The sequence below is a fragment of the Suricata suricatta genome, chromosome 4, assembly GCF_006229205.1.
Source record: "Suricata suricatta isolate VVHF042 chromosome 4, meerkat_22Aug2017_6uvM2_HiC, whole genome shotgun sequence".
NCBI lineage: Eukaryota > Metazoa > Chordata > Mammalia > Carnivora > Herpestidae > Suricata > Suricata suricatta.
Window position 1 is genome coordinate 14,372,826 of NC_043703.1, and position 21,605 is coordinate 14,394,430.

General features: G+C 44.2%; 2 protein-coding genes across 5 annotated transcripts in view; one reads left to right on the forward strand and one right to left on the reverse strand.

The window, feature by feature from the left end:
* DZIP1 (DAZ interacting zinc finger protein 1) overlaps nt 1–11,648 on the forward strand; it is a 52,406-nt gene extending 40,758 nt beyond the window's left edge. For all 4 annotated transcript variants that reach the window (XM_029936529.1, XM_029936531.1, XM_029936532.1 and 1 more), the window contains 8 exons: nt 2,416–2,558; nt 2,964–3,126; nt 3,434–3,563; nt 4,169–4,222; nt 5,774–5,967; nt 7,451–7,581; nt 8,591–8,765; nt 10,578–11,648. In XM_029936529.1, coding sequence (XP_029792389.1) covers nt 2,416–2,558; nt 2,964–3,126; nt 3,434–3,563; nt 4,169–4,222; nt 5,774–5,967; nt 7,451–7,581; nt 8,591–8,765; nt 10,578–10,654 — 1,067 coding nt within the window. In that variant the 3' untranslated portion in view covers nt 10,655–11,648. The remainder of the gene's footprint in view (nt 1–2,415; nt 2,559–2,963; nt 3,127–3,433; nt 3,564–4,168; nt 4,223–5,773; nt 5,968–7,450; nt 7,582–8,590; nt 8,766–10,577) is intronic.
* A 1,604-nt stretch (nt 11,649–13,252) lies between these two features.
* Nucleotides 13,253–21,605, reverse strand: part of CLDN10 (claudin 10) — a 121,086-nt gene continuing 112,733 nt past the window's right edge. Inside the window, exons 4-5 of the mRNA XM_029938418.1 lie at nt 14,191–14,298; nt 13,253–13,591 (exon numbers count right to left, since the gene is read on the reverse strand). Coding sequence (XP_029794278.1) covers nt 13,462–13,591; nt 14,191–14,298 — 238 coding nt within the window. The 3' untranslated portion in view covers nt 13,253–13,461. The remainder of the gene's footprint in view (nt 13,592–14,190; nt 14,299–21,605) is intronic.

Below are 21,605 nucleotides of genomic sequence, written 5' to 3' on the forward strand. Positions count from 1 at the left end.
CGCCATGGTCCCAGCCCATCTCTTGGTACCTCTTCTCATTATCTCCCTAGATAGTTGTACACTTGATGGCCAACTAGCAGCCAAAGCCAGTACGCAGCCATGGCTGCAGCTAAGCCCTCTGGATTTTGATGTATTATCCATTCCTAGGACAGAAGTGCTTTTTTTTCTTTTAAGTTAATTTATTTTTGAGAGAGAGAGTGTGAGTGGGGGGAGGGCAGAGAGAGAGGGAGACACAGAATCTGAAGCAGGCTCCAGGCTATGAGCTGTCGGCACAGAGCCCGACGCAGGGCTTGAACTCACAGAGCAGACTGAAATTATGTCTTGAGCTGAAGTCTGACGCTTAACCGCTTAACCTACTGAGTCATCCAGGCATCCCAGAAGTTTTTTTTTAAGGTGGTTCCAGAATACTGGAAAACATTGATGGGAAAACAGGATGAATGCTGAGAATACAAAATTCAAAATGACTTCTGACTTTTATTAATATATAATCTTACAATATTTCATAGTTTCAGTTTAGCAAGCTGCAGTACCAAGGTATAGAAGAGCATTATCCTGCAGGACCTTCCCTTCTGTTTAACGTACACACCATACGTGACTAGCGTTGCCCTCAGCAAAACTGATTATTAATGAACAGAAATATTCTTTACTTGTTGGAATCGCACTAAGGTTTAGAGAACATCTGAACCACAGGGCATTTTGTTGAGGCTCTTCGGTCAGTCTGAGTGCCGGGGGTCCCTGCACCCCCCATAGACTGCGGTGAGTGGGGGAAGAATGGGTGTCTGTGGGGCCCCTGCAGACCAGACCCACTAGGTGCTGGCATCTGGTGCCACCCTTGTTGGGGGAAATGCCCCTGTTTGGAGAATAGACTCCAAAATGATAGCACCGTCATCGTGTTCTCTCAGATCTGGTTTGGGACATTCACTAAGGGTCCCTACAGCCCAGTATGGGGCCTCTTACATCAAACTTTCGGCTCCTTTGACATAGGACTCAGTTCTCTAGGGTCATGCAGTCATGCCCTGTCTTCAAACGCTCTTGAACTAGACATTTTTATTGTTTTTGCATTGCTTTTAATTAGAAAAGAATATACTTTTCCCAAGATTTGTATTTACCCCTTTTGCATTTTGGTAAATATTTTGGGAGGGATAATTTTCATATTTTGAAATTTCATATAAACTACCGAATTTATTAAGCAAAAACTTAATTATCTAATGTAAATTGGGCTTCTTCATAAAATGAAGAATTTGTATTAATAAATAAATTCCAACTGAATTTAAGACAGATGAATTCTTCAGAAAGTAGCAAAATAATTTCAGGATAAACCATTTAACTTCTAAAGAATTTATTTTTTCGACCATGCTTCCTAGAGACATTTCTCTTGCATTATTTATCGAATTATAATTCGGCTAAGTGGTAAAGAAAGTCTTTAAAGACACTGAAGTTTATTTTTAAGGTTTATTTATTTATTTTGAGAGAGAAAGAGGAGGGAGAGAGGGAGCATGAGCAAGGGAGGGGCAGAGAGAGGGAGAGAGAGAATCCCAAGCAGGCTCTACACTGTCAATACAGAACTAGAACCTAAACCCATGAACTGTAAGATCATGACCTGAGCCAAAACCAAGAGCCAGACGCTTAGCTGATTGAGCCACTGAAGTTTTAAGGCAAACTTAAGATAATCTTGTTTTAAAAGCTGTGCTTAAATGACCAAACCACCCCAAAACTTTAACATATTACAAAATGCTTGCTTGCTGTTTAAAAGTGGCATTTTGCGGCGTGTGGGTGGCTCAATCAGTTGAGCCACCAACTTTGGCTCAGGTCATGATCTCATGGTTCGCAGGTTCGGGCCCCACATCAGGCTGTGTGTTGACAGTTTGCTCAGAGCCTAGAGCCTGCTTCAGATTCTGTGCCTCCTTCTCTCCCCTACCCCGTTCATGCTCTGTCTCTCTCTGTCTCCCGATAATAAATAAATGTAAAAAAATTAAAACTGGTGTTTTGCCATTTTCTGCTTAGAGATTTTACATACATTTAAATCCAAGTTCATTAAGATACAGCGTAGTATTGGTTTCAGGAGTAGAATCTAGTGATTCATCACATACATATAACACCCAGTGCTCATCACGTGCGCCCTCCTTCCCGTCCGTCCATCACCCATTTAGCCTGTCCCCTCACCCAACACCCTGCCAGCAACCCTCAGTTCTTTCTCTGTACTTAAGAGTCTCTTAGTGTTTGCCTCCCTCTCTGTTTTTATCTTAGTTTTCCTTCCCTTCCCCTGTGTTCAATCTGTCTGTTTCTTAAATTCCACATGTGAGTGAAATCGTAGGATGCTTGCTTTTCTCTGACAGACTTATTTCACTTAGCATAGCACACTCTAGTTCAGGAATATTTTTAATTTTTTAACACATGTTGTAAACCTTATTTCAGGAAGGGAGAACGAACAGAAATTGAATAACAACAAGATCCATTTAAGGAAAGCTTTGAAGAGTAACCCCTCCCTCAATAAGGAAATAAGAAACGTGTTGGAGCAGAGTTTGCTGGAAAAACTGGAAACCTTGGGGATTAATGCGGTAACCTCATTCATTCCAGGAACATGTGTTGGTTGTGCGTTATCTGGCTTTCTCAATGGGAAAGGATCAGAGGAGAGGAGGAGGCATGTCTGTTCTGTCCTTGGGGATTCATTCTGTCCTGATGGTCCATCAGGCATCCTTGGTTAGTCACACACACACACACTCTGGGCATTCGGTCCTGGCACTCACAGCCTAGCACCACTAACCAGTCATGTAGAGTCATACACACCTCCCCTGTCCTACTGCACTGGGAACGCCTTTCGAGGCCAGAATAGTGTGCTGTTACATGTTAGGGTATCTGCTTGCCCCGCACGCAGCCATAAGGACAAAAGGTTGGCATAGTTTATGCTGACAAATGTTCATGCAACACGCCAGGATAATTAGGTTAATCTTTCATTTCTTCAGGATATCCGTGGTATCCCAAGTGATCACTTCAGCAGAGTGCTAAGAACCGTGGAATCAGCAAGACATGAACGAGAAAGACAAATACCCAACATGCAGCAAATTCGAGAAGTCCTTGAACATGAGATCAGCTGTAAAATTGAGGAGAGAGCCTTGCTGCCCTCCGGTAAGCCTGGTACTGACTGCCATTGCATTTCTGCACGTACGAGCCACATCCAATTGCCCTGCATAATTTTAAATGGCTCACAAACTCTGGAACTTGATTGGTAAATCTAATACCATTTGAACCCTTATATGTTGGGTCTTGGATTTTATTTTTATATTAAAAATTGCCTGTGGTGCAGACTCTAGACCCAGGAGACAAGCTTGCTGGTTTCAACTGCCAGTGTAGACAGCATTGTGGTATTTTCTTCTGCTTTTCACTTACTGATCATCAAAGCAATGGAGACTCATGAATGATACTACTATTCCAGATAAGTATGGTGCTTCTCAAGTAGATGCCCTTTCAACTGGAGAAATACCCAAGGCAGTACAACCTCCTCCCAGAAGCAGACAATTGATTAGACAAAGACCTGTTTTCAGTGATAGGACATCTATTTCAAAGTGAGTATTTTTAACCCTGAAGTTTTTGTGTTCGTGTTCGTCCTAGCCAGCTTGGGCTGCCATAACAAAATGCCCTAGATGGGGGCTTTAAACAACAGAAGTACATTTTCTCCCACTTCCGGAGATTGGAAGTCCGAAACCAGCATGTGGTGTGGTTGGGCTCCGGGGGCAGCTCGCTTCCAAGCTTGCACATAGCCGCCATCTTTCTTACTGTGTCCTCACGTGGCAGGCAGAGAGAGGAGTGGTCCCTCTTCCTCTGTTTAAAAGGACACCAATCGCTTTATGGGGGCCCCCACCCCCATGACCTCAAATAAATCTAATTACCTCCCAAAGGTCCCATCTTCAGAGAGCATCACACTGGGAGTTAGGGCTTCCACATGCAGATTTCAGGGGGCCACACATTCAACCCACAACAGAGGGGCTGTTTGACCTGGCAAGGGTCACACGTACAGTCCCCACCAGCCTGGTATGGGCACCGGTCCTTGCATTGCTGCTCATCCTCTTTAACATACGTTCAAAGCAAACCTCACCAGCTCCATAGACATTTACATTAAGTTACATTATTCATTTATGCTGTTTAGAAGTCGTTTTCTGTTGTTTTTCAGAATTAAGAAAAATATCACAGAAGAGCCTTTTCCCAGAAAGTCATCAGTGATTACGTGAGTACTTGGGAATAGGGGGCGGTCATTTAAAAAAATTCTTTTCATCGAGCATTCCTTTTATTGTAAATTAGTGTGTGCCCTGTGATTAAAGCCCTAAGGGTTAAACCTCATAACCGATTTGTTACTCCTTCATGACACATCTTTGTTTCTTTATCAGATTTTATGGAAGTCCGTAGCACTGACCACATCTTGACCTCCACTAAGAAGTGGGACCACCCTGAGTCATTTCCATTATTTCCCTCAGTGTCCAGTAGTTTTCACTAAGCACAAAGACTTAAATGGATGATATCAACTTTTAATGGCTGGATTCTTGGGAGCACAGTCAGCCGATATTGTAGTGTTCCCACTCCTTGTGGAAATAATGGCCCTAGAGCTTCCTGTCCTAGGTCTGCTTGGGATAGTAAGCCTCCTAGCTGAGCTAAGTAAACTGTGCCACTGACTCGGTTGCTCACCTGTCTAAGCCTGTTTTCTCATCTGTTCAGTGGGGTGATGCTGCCTCTCTCCTAGGAATGTTCCACTACAATTTAATATATGAAGAGGGCTTGCCTCAGTGCTTGGCCATTAATGAGGGCTTAATAAATTATAGGTATATTTTTCAGGTTTACTTAATGGTTTTTAGTTTTGTTGTTTTATTTATAACATATATAAGTAAATATAATTTAAATATAAATTTGAGTATTTATAAGTACACCTAATTTTATCATAACTGAAATTCATCATCGACTTTTTCTGGAGATATTAATACTGTAAATATCTCTTCTTGAAGCATTGTGTGTATATAGTAGAGACAACAGGAACTATATATAAACTATATATATATGAACTATATATATACATATAAAACTATATAAATTATATAACCATATATGTAATTTATATATATTAGAAACAGTATAAATATAGTAGAGGCAATAAAAATTATTTACTCTTAAAAAGCACTTTTTAGGCTCTCTGGCTCTCTCCGTTCCACCAGCTTGGAGTGAGCAGAGGCCCGGGTTCAAACCTGCGATAAACAACCTTTGCTTTTTGGCTTTGAAAAAAAAAAAAAAAAGCACTTTTTATGTACATAATCTCATAGGAAGAGACTTATTTCATGGGATGTAGTATAACAACATTGTCTGGAATTTAAATGCTCAAAGAATATTCTTTTTTTTTTGAGAGAAAGAGTAGGGGAGGGGCAGAGGGAGAGAGGGAGTCCTCATTTTAAAAAATGTTTATTTATTTATTTAGAGAGAGAGCGAGCGCGGGGGCGGGGGGCAGAGAGAGGGAGAGAGCGAATCCCTAGCAAACTCAGTGCAGTCAGCGCAGAGCCCAACCTGGGGCTCAATCTCATGAACCTGTGAGATCATGAGCTGAGCTGAAATCAAGAGTCAGACACTCAACTGACTGAGCCACCCAGGTGCCCCCTAATCATTCAAAGAATTTTCTTTAATGAACAAACACTACTCTGAACTTCTCACTTTAAAATGGGATGCTATATTAAAAGGTACATCGTTGTAGACCCTGAAATGTGAAAATGATGTGATGTTTGGGTTTTCATTTGTTCAGGACCCCGCCCTTCAGTTCAGAGGAAGAGTTGGACGGGGAAGACCTCATCCAGGCATGCGTGTCCCCAGATTTACTTCTCGTGCAGTCATCCAAAAGCAACAAGAGTAGCTTTGTCAAGAACACGGTCAAAAGTGACACTGACTGGACCGAGGGTAGTGAAATTGAGGACTCCGATGTTTCTCCCAAGCCCGCAGGTGAGCTGTTGTCATTGAAAATCCTTTAGGAAATTTTGTTTCACACAGTGGTTCCCAACTAGAGGCATGGAGCACTGGGAGTCTGAGCTGGGAAAGTGCTCGAGGAAAGGATAGGGCGAATCCAAAATCTACTGTTGCCTGAGGAAGATGGACAGCGCATCGCAGCTAAGTGACGTGCAAGTGGAAGGTGCGAAAGGAGTGGGGGATGTCTAAGTGTGTCAGTTTCCGAGGGCTTTTGGAACAAAGTACCACACGCCTTGTGGCTTAAAACAGAAATTGATGGTCTCCGTTCCAGAAGCTGGAAGGCCAAAATCAAGGGTGGCAGGGTTGGTTCTTTGTGAAGGCCACGAGGGAAAGATCTGGTGTGAGCCTCTGCCCTTGGCTTGTAGATGGCTGTCCGGTCCCTGTGTCCCATCACATCACCTGCCCCCCTCCCCGCATTGGTCTATCTTTGTGTCTGAATTTCCCTTTTTTATAAGGACACCAGTCATACTGGATTACATCCCCCGCCAAAGACCTCACTTTAATTTGATTACCCCTTTAAAGGCCTTATCTGGAAATCAGATCACATGCTGAAATATTGGAGGTGAGGACATCAGCATATGTGTTTGAAGGGATGCAACTCAACCCATACACTGGGTGCCCGGAAGAGTGGCTATTCTTGTAGATGGGGCTGCCTTTGGAGACAGGGCCACTCTAGAGGAACAGAAGAGCCACGTGTGGGACTGCTGATAATTTGAAGAGAAGTGGGGCATAATAGTCATTTCTTAAAAAAAAATTGTTTAATTCAGCTTCAACATTATACATTTTAAACGCATCAGATATAATTAATTTATCGTATTGTTTACAATTCATATATGTTCATGTAATTATGTAAAATATAATTAATTTCAAAATAATATTGTTTCTGAAAATACCCACATGAATATTCCACTTACACAGACCACCTCACTGAAATGAACATTTCTGACCACAACTTGAATGAGACCATCCTTCTTTGATTTACAGTGAACATTTCATTGCTTCTAGTCTTGGGGACTATGATCTTTTTAAAAGCAATTATTGGGACATCTTGGTGGCTCAATTGGTTAAGCGTCTGACTTCAGCTCAAGTCACGATCTCATGGTTCATGGGTTCGAGCCCTGCATCAGGCTCTGTACTGACAGCTAGCTCAGAGCCTGGAGCCTGTCTTCAGATTCTGTGCCTCTATCTCTCTGACCCTTCCCTGCTCACACTGTCTCTCTCCCTCTCTCTCTCTCTCTCTCTCTCTCTCTCTCAAAAATAAAACATTAAAAAAAGGAATTATTATAAGGGCATTAATGTAACTTTTTTCAACCCCCAAAATATATCAGTTGATTTTAATTTAATAAATATGATTATTTGCAAAGCTTAGATTCTTTCAAAGTCGCCTATAAAGTTATTTTGGAACCAAACATAGACAATGATTTTTTTTAACTGTACCTATTTTCTGTTGGTCACGTAGGAACCTCCATTAAAATGTTAACCGAAAAAGTTGAAAAGACCATTTCAAATCATGGAAATGTGAATAAGCCATTTGGTGGCACTGACATTGCTGAGGCATTCATCCAGAAAGAACTAAAAGAAGAACTAAAGGTGAAATCACTTTTGCTTGCTAGACGTGCACTGAGAAATTCACCCTCTAATGAATACACCTTAATAATTGTTTCTTTTTGTAGTGAACTATTAATTAAGCAAATCTAGTTATTTAGCATAGCTAGAGGTTGAGACTTTTACTTTACCTTGTTGGCCATACTGGATTTCTTTCCATTCCATAGAGAGTTAGAGATACTGGAATGCTAACTGGTAATAAGGCACCGTATGCTTATCAAGTCTTACAGGTTTTCAGAGGGCTGTCACATGCCTGGCTTGACACGTGCAGGGGTTAAGTTGTTTGTGCCCAAAAACGGACCGACTAGAACCTGCGGCCTCAGATCGAGTCCACAGCACCACCTGACAGTAAGACAGGGACTTGTCGAGGTCTGGCCCCTCCTGGGAGCTGGCGTTGGTGGAGACAGGCATCCGAGAGGCGAGGGTGGAGGCCGAGCTCTCCTCCCTGAATGGAGGAGAGAGGCTCTGACACGCACGGAGCGGTCCCAACCCCAGGACACCGGAAGTGTGTCTGTGGATGGAGAGCCCTGCTCTGTTTCCGGGCGCTGTTCCTTCAGTTGGGGCCTTTTCTGCGGGGCCCTTGTGTGACGTCCCAAGCAGTCCAATGTCACAGTATCACAGAGATAAAGTCCCCAGTCCCCAGACCCTGCCTAGCTGGGGAGCACCCTTACTTTACAATGACAGCGCAGGGTTTCTGGGATTCTTCAAAACTCAAGGTTGGTAGAGTAGGCAAGAAACATACATTTCCATGACAAAAACAAAAAACAGAAACCGAAAAACAATAAAAGAGATGGTTCTGTCTGCTTTCAAAACAGAGCTTTCCAAGTTTGTTTCCTTGCCTTCCAGAAACGGCCAGATGGGCGATCCTCCGAGATTCCCCAAATTCCCATCGTTCCGTGTCAGCAGCTCAGTCCAGCCAACAGAACCACACTAACCGGGGCGCTAACATGTGCCGCATCTTTAAGAAACGTTCATGCCTCTCCATTTCTTTTAGTGCACAGATGCGGATGATGATGACTGGGACATATCATCCTTAGAGGAAGAAAAATCTTTGGGGCATAAAACTGGGAAAGAACAGAAGGAACCTCTGCCTTTGAAGAATGAGCCAAATTGTCCTCAAGTGCCAAACGCCTGGGCTGCACCTAATCTCAAGGGGCCAAAGGGAGAAGGTTTGCTGCTTTTGCGTCTTGCAGGATCTCGGTCCATTTTCCAACCATTTGCATTTCCTCCTTATAAATATCTAATTAAGCTTTGTTAATATAGCATATAATTATCTTGAGGCTTAATGTTATTTTTTAAATTTTTTATTTAAAAAATTTTTTAACATTTATTTATTTTTGAGAGAGAGACACACAGAACATGAGCAGGTGACGTTCAGAGAGAGAGGGAGACACAGAATCAGAAGCAGGCTCCAGGCTCTGAGCTGTCAGCACAGAGCCTGATGCAGGGCTTGAATCCACAAACTGTGAGATCATGACCTGAGCCAAATTTGGACGCCCCAGATGTTTATGTTATTTTAAAAAGGACTAAGTGTGCACACCTTCTGATCTGTATATATTTATTTAATTTGGGCCTAATCTTTGGATTTCAATTTTATTACTTTAATATTAGTTCTGAGAACGCCCATACGAATAATCATGCAGAGGCCTCTCAGAAATTAGAATCTCTGATCACACACCTGAGTGGGGCTGTTCTTCCAGCAATCTTCCTGTATTACTCTGTTCCCATGTCAAATGTTTCTCTTTATTTTTTTTGAAGAAAGATTTCTCTTGCAACATCATAGCCAGTGGGATGAATTACAAGTGAAACCCTGAGTTGACATTGTTCTTGGATGAGACCTAGCGTCTGGCCAAGTCCAGGAACTTAAGTCTCAATATATGTTTAATTTTTAGAATTATAAAATGTAGTCTATATTATTTTAGCCAAAGAAATTCTTGCCCCTGGTGAAAGCCGCGGGGCACTGAAGGGCTTCTCTGGGCCCCCCTCACCTCCTGCGGCACCTGCCGTCGGGTCTGTGTGGTACCTCGAGGACCCCCACATCTGAGTCGGGGGTTATGCTAGTGTCCAGACTCATCAACTGGAGACATTAAGTGTTGATGTCCGGCTAAGACAGCTGGGGGTTGGCTCGTTTTCTCCCTTTCGCCGCACGTCTCATGACCCCTCCTCAGGGTCTTCAGGCCCCTGTGTGTAACTTGAATACCGGCAGACGTCTCCCATCTGTCCTTTCCACTTTCATCAGGATCCCTTGCCACCTCACTCTGTAAGATGCTAAGAGGAGCCACTGCGAGGTCTGCCCCTCAAGTGACCTTTTCTCTCCTCCAGAGTGCGAGCCGTGCCTTTTCTTCCACAGTGTGTCTCATGCTAGGTCACCTGCGCTGTCTGAAGGTTCATTCTGACCGTCACGACCTGACGCCCGCGTGTACATCACAGTGACTGTATGTACACGGGGCCACGGGGATGCTCGGAGTGCCTTCCCTGTCCCCTCCCCCTGCCACGACCTCCCACCCCTTGAAGAAAACACGTCTACAGGACACTCAAGTCGAGATCTCTGCACGACACTATTTTAGTGGCTCAACACACTTCTTAACATCATACTAAAGCCGGTGCACCCTAGAAAATCCTTTTTTTTTTTTTTTTACCATTTAATTCCTACTTGGCTTATTATAAAATTTTTATTCTCCTTTCTTTACACCTACCCCTCGGAGTCCGTAACAATGACAAAACATTTTCGAGCACAGTCAGAACCCAGACCCTGTGCTGAGCGCAGGGAAGGAGAGACGCTGAGTGGAAGCCCCCACGTGAGGGTCCAGCGAGGGTGTCCCGGAGACGCGGCCATTCCATGGCCTCCTCCACGGCCTGCGGGTGCCGGGGCGTGTGGATGGGTGACCAGACTCGGACACCGCAGTTACACAAACGTGCAGGCTCATCCGTGTGCCCGTTTGACCGCTGAGGCCTCTCTCTCGTCCTCTCTCCCTCCGCAGGACCTCAGGATGAGTCCAGCACGCTGAGGAGCAGCTTAGTGACCGTGACCGACTGGAGTGACTCTTCAGACGTGTGACTACAGCCCCAGCGTCAGACGGTCCAGACGCCCACGGATTTCGGCCATCCGCCCACAGGATTCGAGTGCTCCTGCCTGACGGTGTTTCCTACAGTAACAAGAAGTGGAGTCAAAGAACAAGGGGCTCTGTAACAGCACCTCATTCAGGACCGAACAACAAAAATGGCCAACAGTATTTTGAAGCATACAAAGGTGTTTAAGATTTCTGCTGCTTAAAACTAACGTGTCATTGAAGTCATAAAACGTTTCTTCAGAACGGTACTCTAGCGTTTAAGTGTATTTTTTCAACTAATTTTTAAGTGAATTTTTTTTAAACTTCTAGCCAGTTTGGGTTCGAATTAACTTTTTTTTTATACCTTTCTTATATACATTGTCACATTGGAAGTGATTTATCATAAAATTCTGTTAGTATGCTTAAAATCGAATTCGTGGAATTGGTGAAATCTTAACAGTAGAATGGTTATTTTTCATATAGAAATAAGTTTAGAATTATAAAAATATAGCGAGGCCCACGCCAATTACATTTTCCAGAAGCACCTGCATCAGACGCAGCTGTGAGCCGTGGTAAGCATGTTGCTATTAAATAATTCTTTTAGAACTTTAACCACCATTTCTGCAGTATACGCTTTACCTTGGATATTTTACGAATAAAATGTTGCTGTTTGAAATGTCAGTTTATCAGGATATGAATAGAAAAGATTGAGTCATTAATGAATTCATATGTGTATGTGTATGTGTATGTAGGTTTTTTTCCACTTTTTTCAAATGCCCAAACCACGTTATAAAATACCTCAAAACTAATTAGCTCCGTTCTTAACAATTGTCAATGGTCTGAAAGTTCATATCAAGTGTTTTTTGCATTTTTTATACTTTGTGGTACTATCTGTACTGTTGTTTCCAAAAAGAAAAAGTAACATTTTAACTAACAGTCTGTTGGGTTTTGGATCTCTTTTTCAATTTGCCAACCTTTCAAGTAAAACCCTCCATTACATCACTATGGCTGTGGGTGAGTTATTCATTAAAGAACGAGTTCTGAGTTACACTGACCTTGTTAGGGGGGTGAGGCTTGCCCAGTGGTGACACAGCTAAAGTCCCAACAATTTATTGTGCCTCTGCCCTGTCCTGGCCTGTCCCCAGGTCCCTTTCACTTGTCCCCCTGGTCGGTTCACTAGCCTCCTTTCTAACACTTACCCCAGGCAATTTTATGCAGATGTACTCAATCTGGATATAAGTGCTTTCAATTAAATTTTCCTGTAGTAGGACAGAGATAAGCCACACACAAAAGCCATGTCCTGCCTGCAAAGGCACAGGGGCCACTGTGTTACTTCAACACTTATTTAACAGATACTTATTTAACAGGTACTTATTTATCAGATACTTATATAATAGACCTTGGGTCTGTTTTGCTTTTTTAACATACATCATTAGTTCCTTTCATCAGAACAACTGTGAGACACAGTTATTATCATAATCCTCATCCTGAAGATGTAAGAAAAGGAGGGGCGCCTTGGTGACTCAGTTGCTAAGTGTCTGACTGCCACTCAGGTCATGATCTCATGGTTTGGGAGTTGGAGCCCTGCATCGGATTCTGTGCTAACAGTGCAGAGCCTGCCTGGGATTCTCTCTCTGCCCCTCTCTCTACCTCTCCCCCACCTGTGCTCGCTCTCTCTAAATGAATAAATAAACTTAAAAAAAAAAGATGTGAGAAAAGAAGAATTATTAAGTAACCTGCCGAAGGCCATACAACGAGAAAGCGACAAGAGCAGGCTTCACCCGGGTTCTAAGCTCCAGGTCTGCCGCTCTTCACTCCTGATGGAGAGCTGGGGAAACGTGATGGACTTCTAATTTAATCCTAAAGTACAATTAAGTTGGCACAACTGTGTTGCCAAAGTAGGTGCCCCCCAGCAGGCCCCGGGGTCTGTGCTGGCTCCAAAGTCAGGCATGCCCCAAATCTCTCTCACCTGGCTCCTGCTGACGCTCTGCCCAAGAACCTACTTTCTGAATCAGAGACGCCCAAGCAGTTATTTAAGGTGGATGTGCCAGGCAATGGGCTGTAACGTCTTGGCCGCATTAGCCCTCCCTTGAGCGCTCGCGGAGAATCACAGTAGTGACAGGTGTAAGAGACTGGACGTCAGCGCGATGCAACTGGTAACCTGTCCATTCAACCCACGCATCTTTAAAAAAAATTTTTTTAACGTTTATTTATTTTGAGAGAGAGCGTGAGCAGGGGAAGAGGCAGAGAGAGAGAGGGAGACACAGAATCTGAAGCAGGTTCCAGGCTCTGAGCTATCAGCACAGAGCCCTGCAAGGGCCTTGAATCCATGAGCGGTGAGATCATGACCGGAGCCAAAGCTGGATGCTCAACCGACTGAGCCACCCAGGTGCCCCTCACCCCACGCATTTTTTGAGGACTGGGCTCAGATTGTCCCCATGCCATTCCCAGGATACCACTCCTTATACACCTGTTTAATGTAGAAAGGAAAAGAAACAAGGAATGAGGGCAAAGACAGCAGTGTCTGAATGATTAAGGACACGTTACAAATCCTTGATCCTGTGGTGCTAAATACATGTTCTATAAATGTATAAAATATATACAAATCCTGTAAATAACCTGTTTATTTTGTATAGAAAGCCACAACAGAAAATGATTAGTATACAACTGTGTCAGAACATTTACATCCATACAATCAGCAAATTCTCCAAATTCATGTTTTAAAAACAGTGTGAATTACAGGAGGGCTTCAAAGGGATCACTTGCGTGTGAACAGTTCGCTTTTATGGTAAGACAGCTCGCGGAGGTTTTCTTTTCAGACATAGGCATTTTTATCAAACTGTTTTGAAGGGTTTGGGTTTGTGGTTTTAAGATCTCCTCCTGCCCCAGGATACTTTGTCCGAGAAGACATGACCGATGTGGCCCCGTTGTATGCGTATCCCATTCTGCAAGGCAAAACACAGTGCGGTAGGTCCCGTGTTTCCAAGGAGGGCAGAAACCATCTCCCCCATTTCCGTGCCAGCCAAGTTTCAGATCCTCCCTGATTACTTTTAGTTAGCATTCTCTCTTGCACCCCCAAACATTTCACTGCCATTTCTGACCGGTTAGTGGGACTCTGGGAATCCTAGCAGGGGAAACTCATGGCTTGTGCATTTTTTCTTTTTCTCTTTTAAAACCCATCTTCCTGGACCCCGGGGGACCCAGTGACCTTCATCAGTAATTTCTGCCTCCGTTAAATGAGGTCAAGGAGAAGAATATACCCTCTGTAGGATCCATCTTTCTGCCTACAGAAATAGCTTTGGAATCTAAGAATGATGAACTGGTTGTTTAAATTAACTTTAAGGAAGTATGTATTCTATTCAATATATTTACTGTACTGAACATTATATTCACCATATATTCCTAACTTCTGCCAATTCTAGTTTTTGGAAATTTCTTGTTTGTTGTGTTTTGTTTTTCGACGTTTCTAAGGATCGTGTGAATGATCTAGAATCTACCGCACCTGTAACAACTTTAATAGGTCATTCTTATCTCTTTTTCATACCTGGGTGTTTTGTTGTTGTCAGATATTGAAAAGCAAAATATGACACCGCCAATTATGCAGAGTGAGGCTCCCGCCCATCCAATAAACAGAGCGGCTCCTAATTCATACCTGTGAGGAAGCATCACACACGCATTACAGCTTACTTCTTTGGGGAGTAAACAGTACTTACAACTAACGAGCCAACCTTTACTAAATGCTCATCAGAAATTGCCCCTGGAGTTTGTAGAAGAAGTAATAACACCTTGTATCTGCACAATGCTTTAAACTCTACTCAAAAGTATTTTCTGGCCATCGCTTGACTGTATCTCCCCAACCTCTCAACGGAAGCGGAAGTGATCCCTGCAGGCAGGCAGAGCCCAGGCCTCCTGACTCAACCGGGATCTTTCCTCTGAGCTCTAAGGCTCACAGAACTTTCCATCTATTTATTCTGCTGCACAGGGTAAATTTTTTTCTTAACCTTCATTTATTTTTGAGAGAGGAAGAGAGGCAGTGCAAGCAGAAGAAGGGCAAAGAGAGAGGGAGACAGAGGATCTGAAGTGGGCTCTGTGCTGACCGCAGAGAGCCCAATGTGGGGCTCGAACCCACAACTGGGAGATCATGACCTGAGCCCAGGTTGGATGTTTCACCAACTGAGCCCCGCAGGCTCCCCAACACAGAGTTATTCAGGCGGACTCCGGTTACAAAATGGAGGGTTGCCTTTGCTTTCAGCCTTATTCCATTTCATAAACATCTACTTGTAAATCTTGTGCAAGGTATTGAAGATCACCAGAATATGCCATCCCCAAAGAGGCCACTTGGGCATGAGGGTTATTTTGAGTTGAAAGCAACTGAGAAGACACAGGAAAAGCTCTCTGCCCTTCCCCATTTGCCTAAGAGCAGGACGTAAATTTGTGAAGATGTCCCTTGTGTCCTCCACGCTTCCTACCAGCAAAGACAGAAGTTAACCACCGGAGCCAGCAGCATACTCTGACCAGCCCACACACGCACCAGGACCGTCAGGACACTTCACTTACGAGCCCAGTCTCCATTAGGTCCTCCACAGATCTGCCTTCCCACAGTCTGCCGCCTGAGAAGCGCAGAGGCCCTTCCCCTGGTCACCTGGGAGCTTACTGTTCTTTCGTTAGGACCCCACGGGAGCCCAAGTTCTAACTGGCCCTCTGAGTTACTCATCACGGGCGCTCCCTCAGGCATGCACGATGCACATGCTGACCATCTGTTTTTCTCCCATTAAACTGTCTTTTGGCAGTCTATAGGGTCTCAGCTGAGAACCTAGAAGAGTCCGGGGGGAACAAGTTGAGTTTTTCCTCCTCTACAGAGCCCCTAAAAAGTCTGCGGCTGGTCACAGTACTCTGCTTATGCCTGGAGCAAATGCAAAGATAAACAAGGCAGCTGCTGCCTGGGGGACATCCCCACATAAAGGGACAATAATGCTACGGGAGCACAAGAGAGGAAATCACTCACTGTGGAGGGCCTGAGGCAATCCTTTTAGGGGAGGAACACTCACCCAGAAAAACAAGTTAGGAATGAGAGAAGCATGCCAAAATGTTAGGGGCTGTGTGTTCTCATGTTTGCCTGTCCTTTTTCTGAAGAATAGAGCAGTTTTTTTTTTTTAAATTAAAGAAGCCATCCTCAAGATTTTTTGGCCCATGGACGTCCACTGCCAGGCAGAAACTGATGGATACCATCCCCAACCTACTGATGCTTTTCAGGATGAAATGAAGGCGAGATGGGATGAGTCTCTTTTGGTCATGCAGAATCCAGAGAGAGGTGAGACGGAAAAGTAAGAGGTGAGGCTGAGAAGGGACAAGGCAGCCCTGGGGGGCACCCTCCCTGGCCGGCCCCCCAAAGCAGGTGCAGGGCCAGGTTTAAGTCTCACTGCGGTCCTGACAGCTGTTGGCATGCACCCACCACCCGCGCCCTTCCCAAGTGTTGCCTCGTCTGTTTCTACGTGCCGTACCGCTGACTGAACTCCCAGCCAGGCACAGCCAGGCCCTCTGCTGCGGTCTGAGTTGCAGGAATGGAAATGGAAGAGTGCCCTTGACCGCCAGCTTGGGGATGCAGGAAGCAACACTAACAGGAGATCAGGAAGCTAAGGGCCACTCGCTCATCTTCAGACCCAGCTCCGGAGGCCGTTTCGCAGCCTGGGTTCACAACTGGGAAGAGGTGGTGCACACAGTACGTGCTGCCCGTGGTCCCTTCTGGTCTCACTGTCGTGCTGCCTTCCCTGGGAATCCCAGGTGCCAGCCTGGAGCGAGTACAAGGAGGGGGAAGCACTCATCCTACACGGAAACACTGGCCCGAGGGGACTCGAGGGTGAACACACTGATGAGAAAGGGCTGGCCAGACCAAGAGTGCAAAATTCACTTTCATAAAAGATGCCTTCGTTGAACACCGTGCAATCCATTTAAAAAGGATATCCTGGATTTCCACGACCAGCTCTTCTTTTATGATGTTTGAACACGGTTATGCACATAAAACCAGCAGACTGCCTGCCAGGGCATTGACGCAGGTCATCTGACGTCTCTAAAACACCTGTGAGTCCTACCACAAGCTGGAACCAGATGCCCACCGTCAGGCTTTCTCTGCGGACGGCTGAAAGTAAGCGCACTGAGCATCTCTCCTTGGAGGACATTGCTGTGGGATTCCTGTCTAATGCGACTTGCTGTCCTTCTCTACGTTGGTCCTCCCATCCGAGTTCAGGCTGTCTTCGCTCCCAATAAAACTATGCTTTAGTATCCCTCTTTATACACCCACGGAAGCAACAGCCTGAGGTTTTTCTTAAAAAATATTTAGCTTTTTAAAATAGGATTCCAGTGCTGGGTACTACAGTTGATTAAAAATAAGTCTCTAATTATTAATAGTGGTCAGTTGGGGGTGACGGTGATAGAAATCATAAACTAAGGCTTGGCACTGTGAATTCGCCCAAAGGAGCACGCAAACAGGTACACGGTGTCGTCACAAATCAAAGGATAAATTACTCAGGCAAGACAAATGTTGCAACTTGTGTCTTTATACTCACTGAAACCACCCTGAAACTTCAGCAAGAATCATGAGTTTGTCTCATATTAAAAACTGGTTCGGGGCGCCTGGATGGCTCAGTCACTTAAGTGTCTGACTTCAGCTCAGGTCATGATCTTGCAGTTCATGAGTTCGAGCCCTGCTGTCAGCACAGAGCCTGAGGCCTGCTTTGGATTCTGTGTCTCCCTCTCTCTCTGCCCCTTCCCTGTTCATATTCTCTCTCTCAAAAATAAACATTAAAAAAAAATTTTTTTAAAAACCCTGGTTTACTTATTCCTGACTTCTAATATATTTTCATGTTCTTTAAGTCAGTAAATATGGTCTCTATATAGAGACGCATGGCCGACTTACTCAGCAAGGGCTCACAGGCGCACCTATCAGTGTGTGTGATCTGGCAAAAGCTGGCTGGTCTTACTGAAAGACAGGATTGAGAGCGAGCAATGCAATATCCCCTCAAATCTGTTCCAGAGCATGCTTCCGTTGACACTGACTGGGAAGCTCAGTCTCTGCCTGGGAAATCTTTCTCCACTCTTTTGGTAGTGCTAAGAAGCTGACTTCAACACCTCCGAGGATTACCAAACTTCAGATGCTCCGGTGCACGCTTTCTTTCATGAACAATATCCTCCAGCCCCACACCAGCTTCCCCACTCAAAGCGTGCCCTCTTTATTGGGCTGTAATGATTGCCAACATTTCTTCAGTATTCTGGAAAGCTCTACATCTGCTTAGCACCAGACAGGTCCATGATTGTCAGGGTGAGGACAGAACTCCATTTTACAGATCAAAATATTGATTTTAGAGTATCTCAAATAATCCACTCAGTTGACAGGACTAATCAAAAGCTGCCTATATGACTTTAATTCATTTATGTAACTGAAAGTAAATTTAGTAAATACGGGAAAACTTTACTTATATATAGATTAAACACTTAAAATTTCCCCCCATAAAGATCTAAGGCATTAAAATTTCCTCTGAACTGGGACACCTGCTGGGAGCCGCACCCGCCTTGCTGGATGACACGGTCACAGTAAGGAAATGGCAGACGTTGCATGGCTCCTGCCATGAGAGGTGGAAAGTGGCATCTCCTTCTGCTACTACTGCTCCTGTGAAATTAATTAACCCTATTGCTATTGATTAGGCCTCACAATGTTCCAAATCAGACCGATATTCCCCACACAGATACCTCATGGGAAGAAGCACATTCCCACCTCTATAAAGAGGAAGTTAAACAAAGCACTGCAGAGTACTGCAAAGGCTCTTCTACTGAGCTTCACAAACTTAAGACATGGATAATAAAAGGGGTTAAAGAACACAAGAATAATATTTACAATGGCCTGAGGATAAAGAGCCTAACTTAGGAAACAGAAACAAACAAGAGCCAGGCATAAGTTACTGCTCATACATATGCTAATTTGGTGACCACTGTGAGGATGGGTAAGAGTAGTTACAGCTTAAACTCATATGCAAAGGCCAGCCTCACCCTATGGCGCTTACACCTTCAACATCAAAGAACAAGGTTGACAAAAGATTTATCTACTAACCATCAGGAATACATTCTACCTCTTGTGAGCCAAACAGAATGCCTCCTAGCCTTGTTTTTGCAGGAATCTTAGCATTATTGTTATAAAATGTGTTTGCTAACTGCTTCTCCCTGAAAACATCCTGCTATCTTCTTAGTTGTAGGATTTACTACTGGTTCAAACAAATGAGTATGTTATCTGCTTTTCACTGAGAATATCCTGTTATCCTATGATGTGTAAGTTACCTCATTGTAATTAGAATAGTTCTGAAAAAAAATGCCTCTGTAAAACCTGTTTCTGCACCCTTTTCAAAGCATCTTTATCACTGAGAATTATTTGTAAAAATTCCACTTTTTGATGTCATGTTAACACTTAAGTCTATAAATAAAGGCCCCAAACCTGGCAAGATAGAGAAATACCAGAGAGATGCCAGAAAGACAGAGATGATGCCAGGCTGGTGACCAAGAAAGAAAGAAACAAACTGTGTGGATCTCTCCCAAGGTTGCTGCCTCCTTCAGGGAGCCCTGGACCAGCCGGAGCCAGACTCTGGAAGACACCTGGTTTAGTGTCCAACTTCAGCTCAGGTCATGATCTCATGATTTGTGGGTTCAAACCCTGCATTAGGCTCTGGTGCTGACAGCCTGAGGCTGGAGGCGGCTTCAGATTCTGGATCTCCCACTTGGGCTTTCTCTCTCTCTTTCAAAAATAGACATAAGTAAACAAGCAAACAAACAAACCGCCCTCTGAACTACTGGGTGAAATTATTCTCACCCGCCTGGCCTGGCTGTGCCTGGGGTCCTAGAGAGCTAGTACCACACTTGGAGGCCTCCATTCTGATCATCTCAGACTTCAACTCCTATTTCAGCCCTGTAACTTTCACGGTAATCTGAGGGAATGGATTGAAGAAGCCCTTTTACTCGCACTTCCTATTTTTTGTCTTTCTTGCATCCGAACCCCTGTTATAACTTATGTGCCACGGGAAGCTCAGGTAACCTACCCAGGCCATCGCCACAGAAGCCATGTCCCAGCAGGCACCGTGCTCATCATGTGTTCTGACATGTACGAGAGACAGACAGCTCTGGTCTCCAGGATCTCAGAGTCCAGTGAGGATGGTCAGAGATTAAGCAAGTAACAATAGCAAAGTGTAATGAAATTTAACAACGGCGTCGAAGAGCATGTTTTTGCCAAGCAAACATTACCTGTTCACCCAGATCCACACCACTGTCATTCAAGTGAATGTCTACAACAGTAACTAGTATTACTGTCAGCTCACTGAACTAGCATTTTTGTGTGTGTGTGAAGAGTTGTTTTTGTTTTTGGGTTTTTTTGTGTGTGATTACATTCAATCCTCATTTGTAAAATGAGGAACCTGAAGCTCCGGGAAATTACACTACTTGCCACAGACCTCAGCTAAGGAAACACTAACACCAAGATCTGAAACCCATAAGGTTTGATTCCGAACCTCAAGCTCTTAATCATCATTCCTTCTTCTTTTACGTAGGACGCCTTAGCTAAGTAAAAGATTTAAAATACAACCAATGCAATATATTTTTAGTTGTCATTTCTGAGAGATGGGCGTTTTCTCTCTCTGCGGCTCACTGCCTTCTCGGTGGCTCATGAGCTCCAGGGTATGGAATTTTTTCTGAATTCCCCTCAGGCTCTCTTTTCACCCAGGACGAAAAGAGGTGAGTGTAATAATTAAAATCAGGGCATGCTGGACTGGAAAAAACACAAAATGCAGCACCTCTGAAAACAAAACAAAAAGTATTTCGTGAATGAAAAAACATATCTCCTTGTACGACCCCCAGAGGAGCGAAATGACCTTGCTGAAAGTCACAGAGCCGGGAGCCAGCTCTCTGACAGCTGGATAGTACTTTTTCAAACACATTGTCTTACTCCTCATTTTAACATGAGTGGTAGCAGCCATAATAATCCAGTTACCTGAAAACTAACGACTGATCAATAGATCAATCTATCGATCTATCTCTATCAAGTTTAAAGTTTAGAAAGCATACCATGTATTATCAATATTAAACATTTTAAAATTGAAGTCCACTGCCATACTTCTAAAGATTACTACCTAAAGTAACTGTTCTTCAGCTCATAGGCTTATGTACTCCAAGGTCTAGATAACTGCATGAATGGGTTTTATATTAAATAAGTATTCTGCAGGTATTATCTATACACACACACACACACACACACACACACACACACACACACACTGCTCCACACTCTTCTGGGGGCCCAGTTACCAGGATGGGCCGCGGAGTGCCCGCCCAGCCTGTGCACCTCCCCTCCCGGCTCACGGTCCAGCTTTCCTTACTCCATCCCATCAGCTAATGGTTCCCTCCCGCTGCTCACAAGATGCCACGGGATTTCTCACCCGAAGCTTCCCAGGAGACTTCCAAAGTGGTAGCAGGTGCCTCCCAAATGACGGCTAACGTAGGACTTAAATAATAAGCATCGCTTCTACGTGGAAACTTCGTGGAGAATTATCACATTTAGGAAACCCAAAATAAAGACTGATCTTTTTGGTGTCAGTTCTAACTTGCTTTCCTGGAGCTAGATTAAAACAGGCATATGTGCATTACCTTTCTGTGTGGGATGATTTATCAACAAGATAGTTCAGAATTCTACAAAAGGTATATATGAATAACACGCTGATGTGGTGAGCGCTCCATCTACGCTACTTTCTTCAATCCTCTTCACACTGCGAAGTCTCTTATTCAGAAAGACACCTGCACCTCCCCTAAGATCCCAGAGGAGCACAGGCAGGGCCGGGAGCTGAGCCGGGGGGTCATCCCAAGACCTGCGTCTTGGCCCATCTGCCGCCCTCCCCCTCCAACCGTCGGCACACGGAGTATCTTTACAGAAGC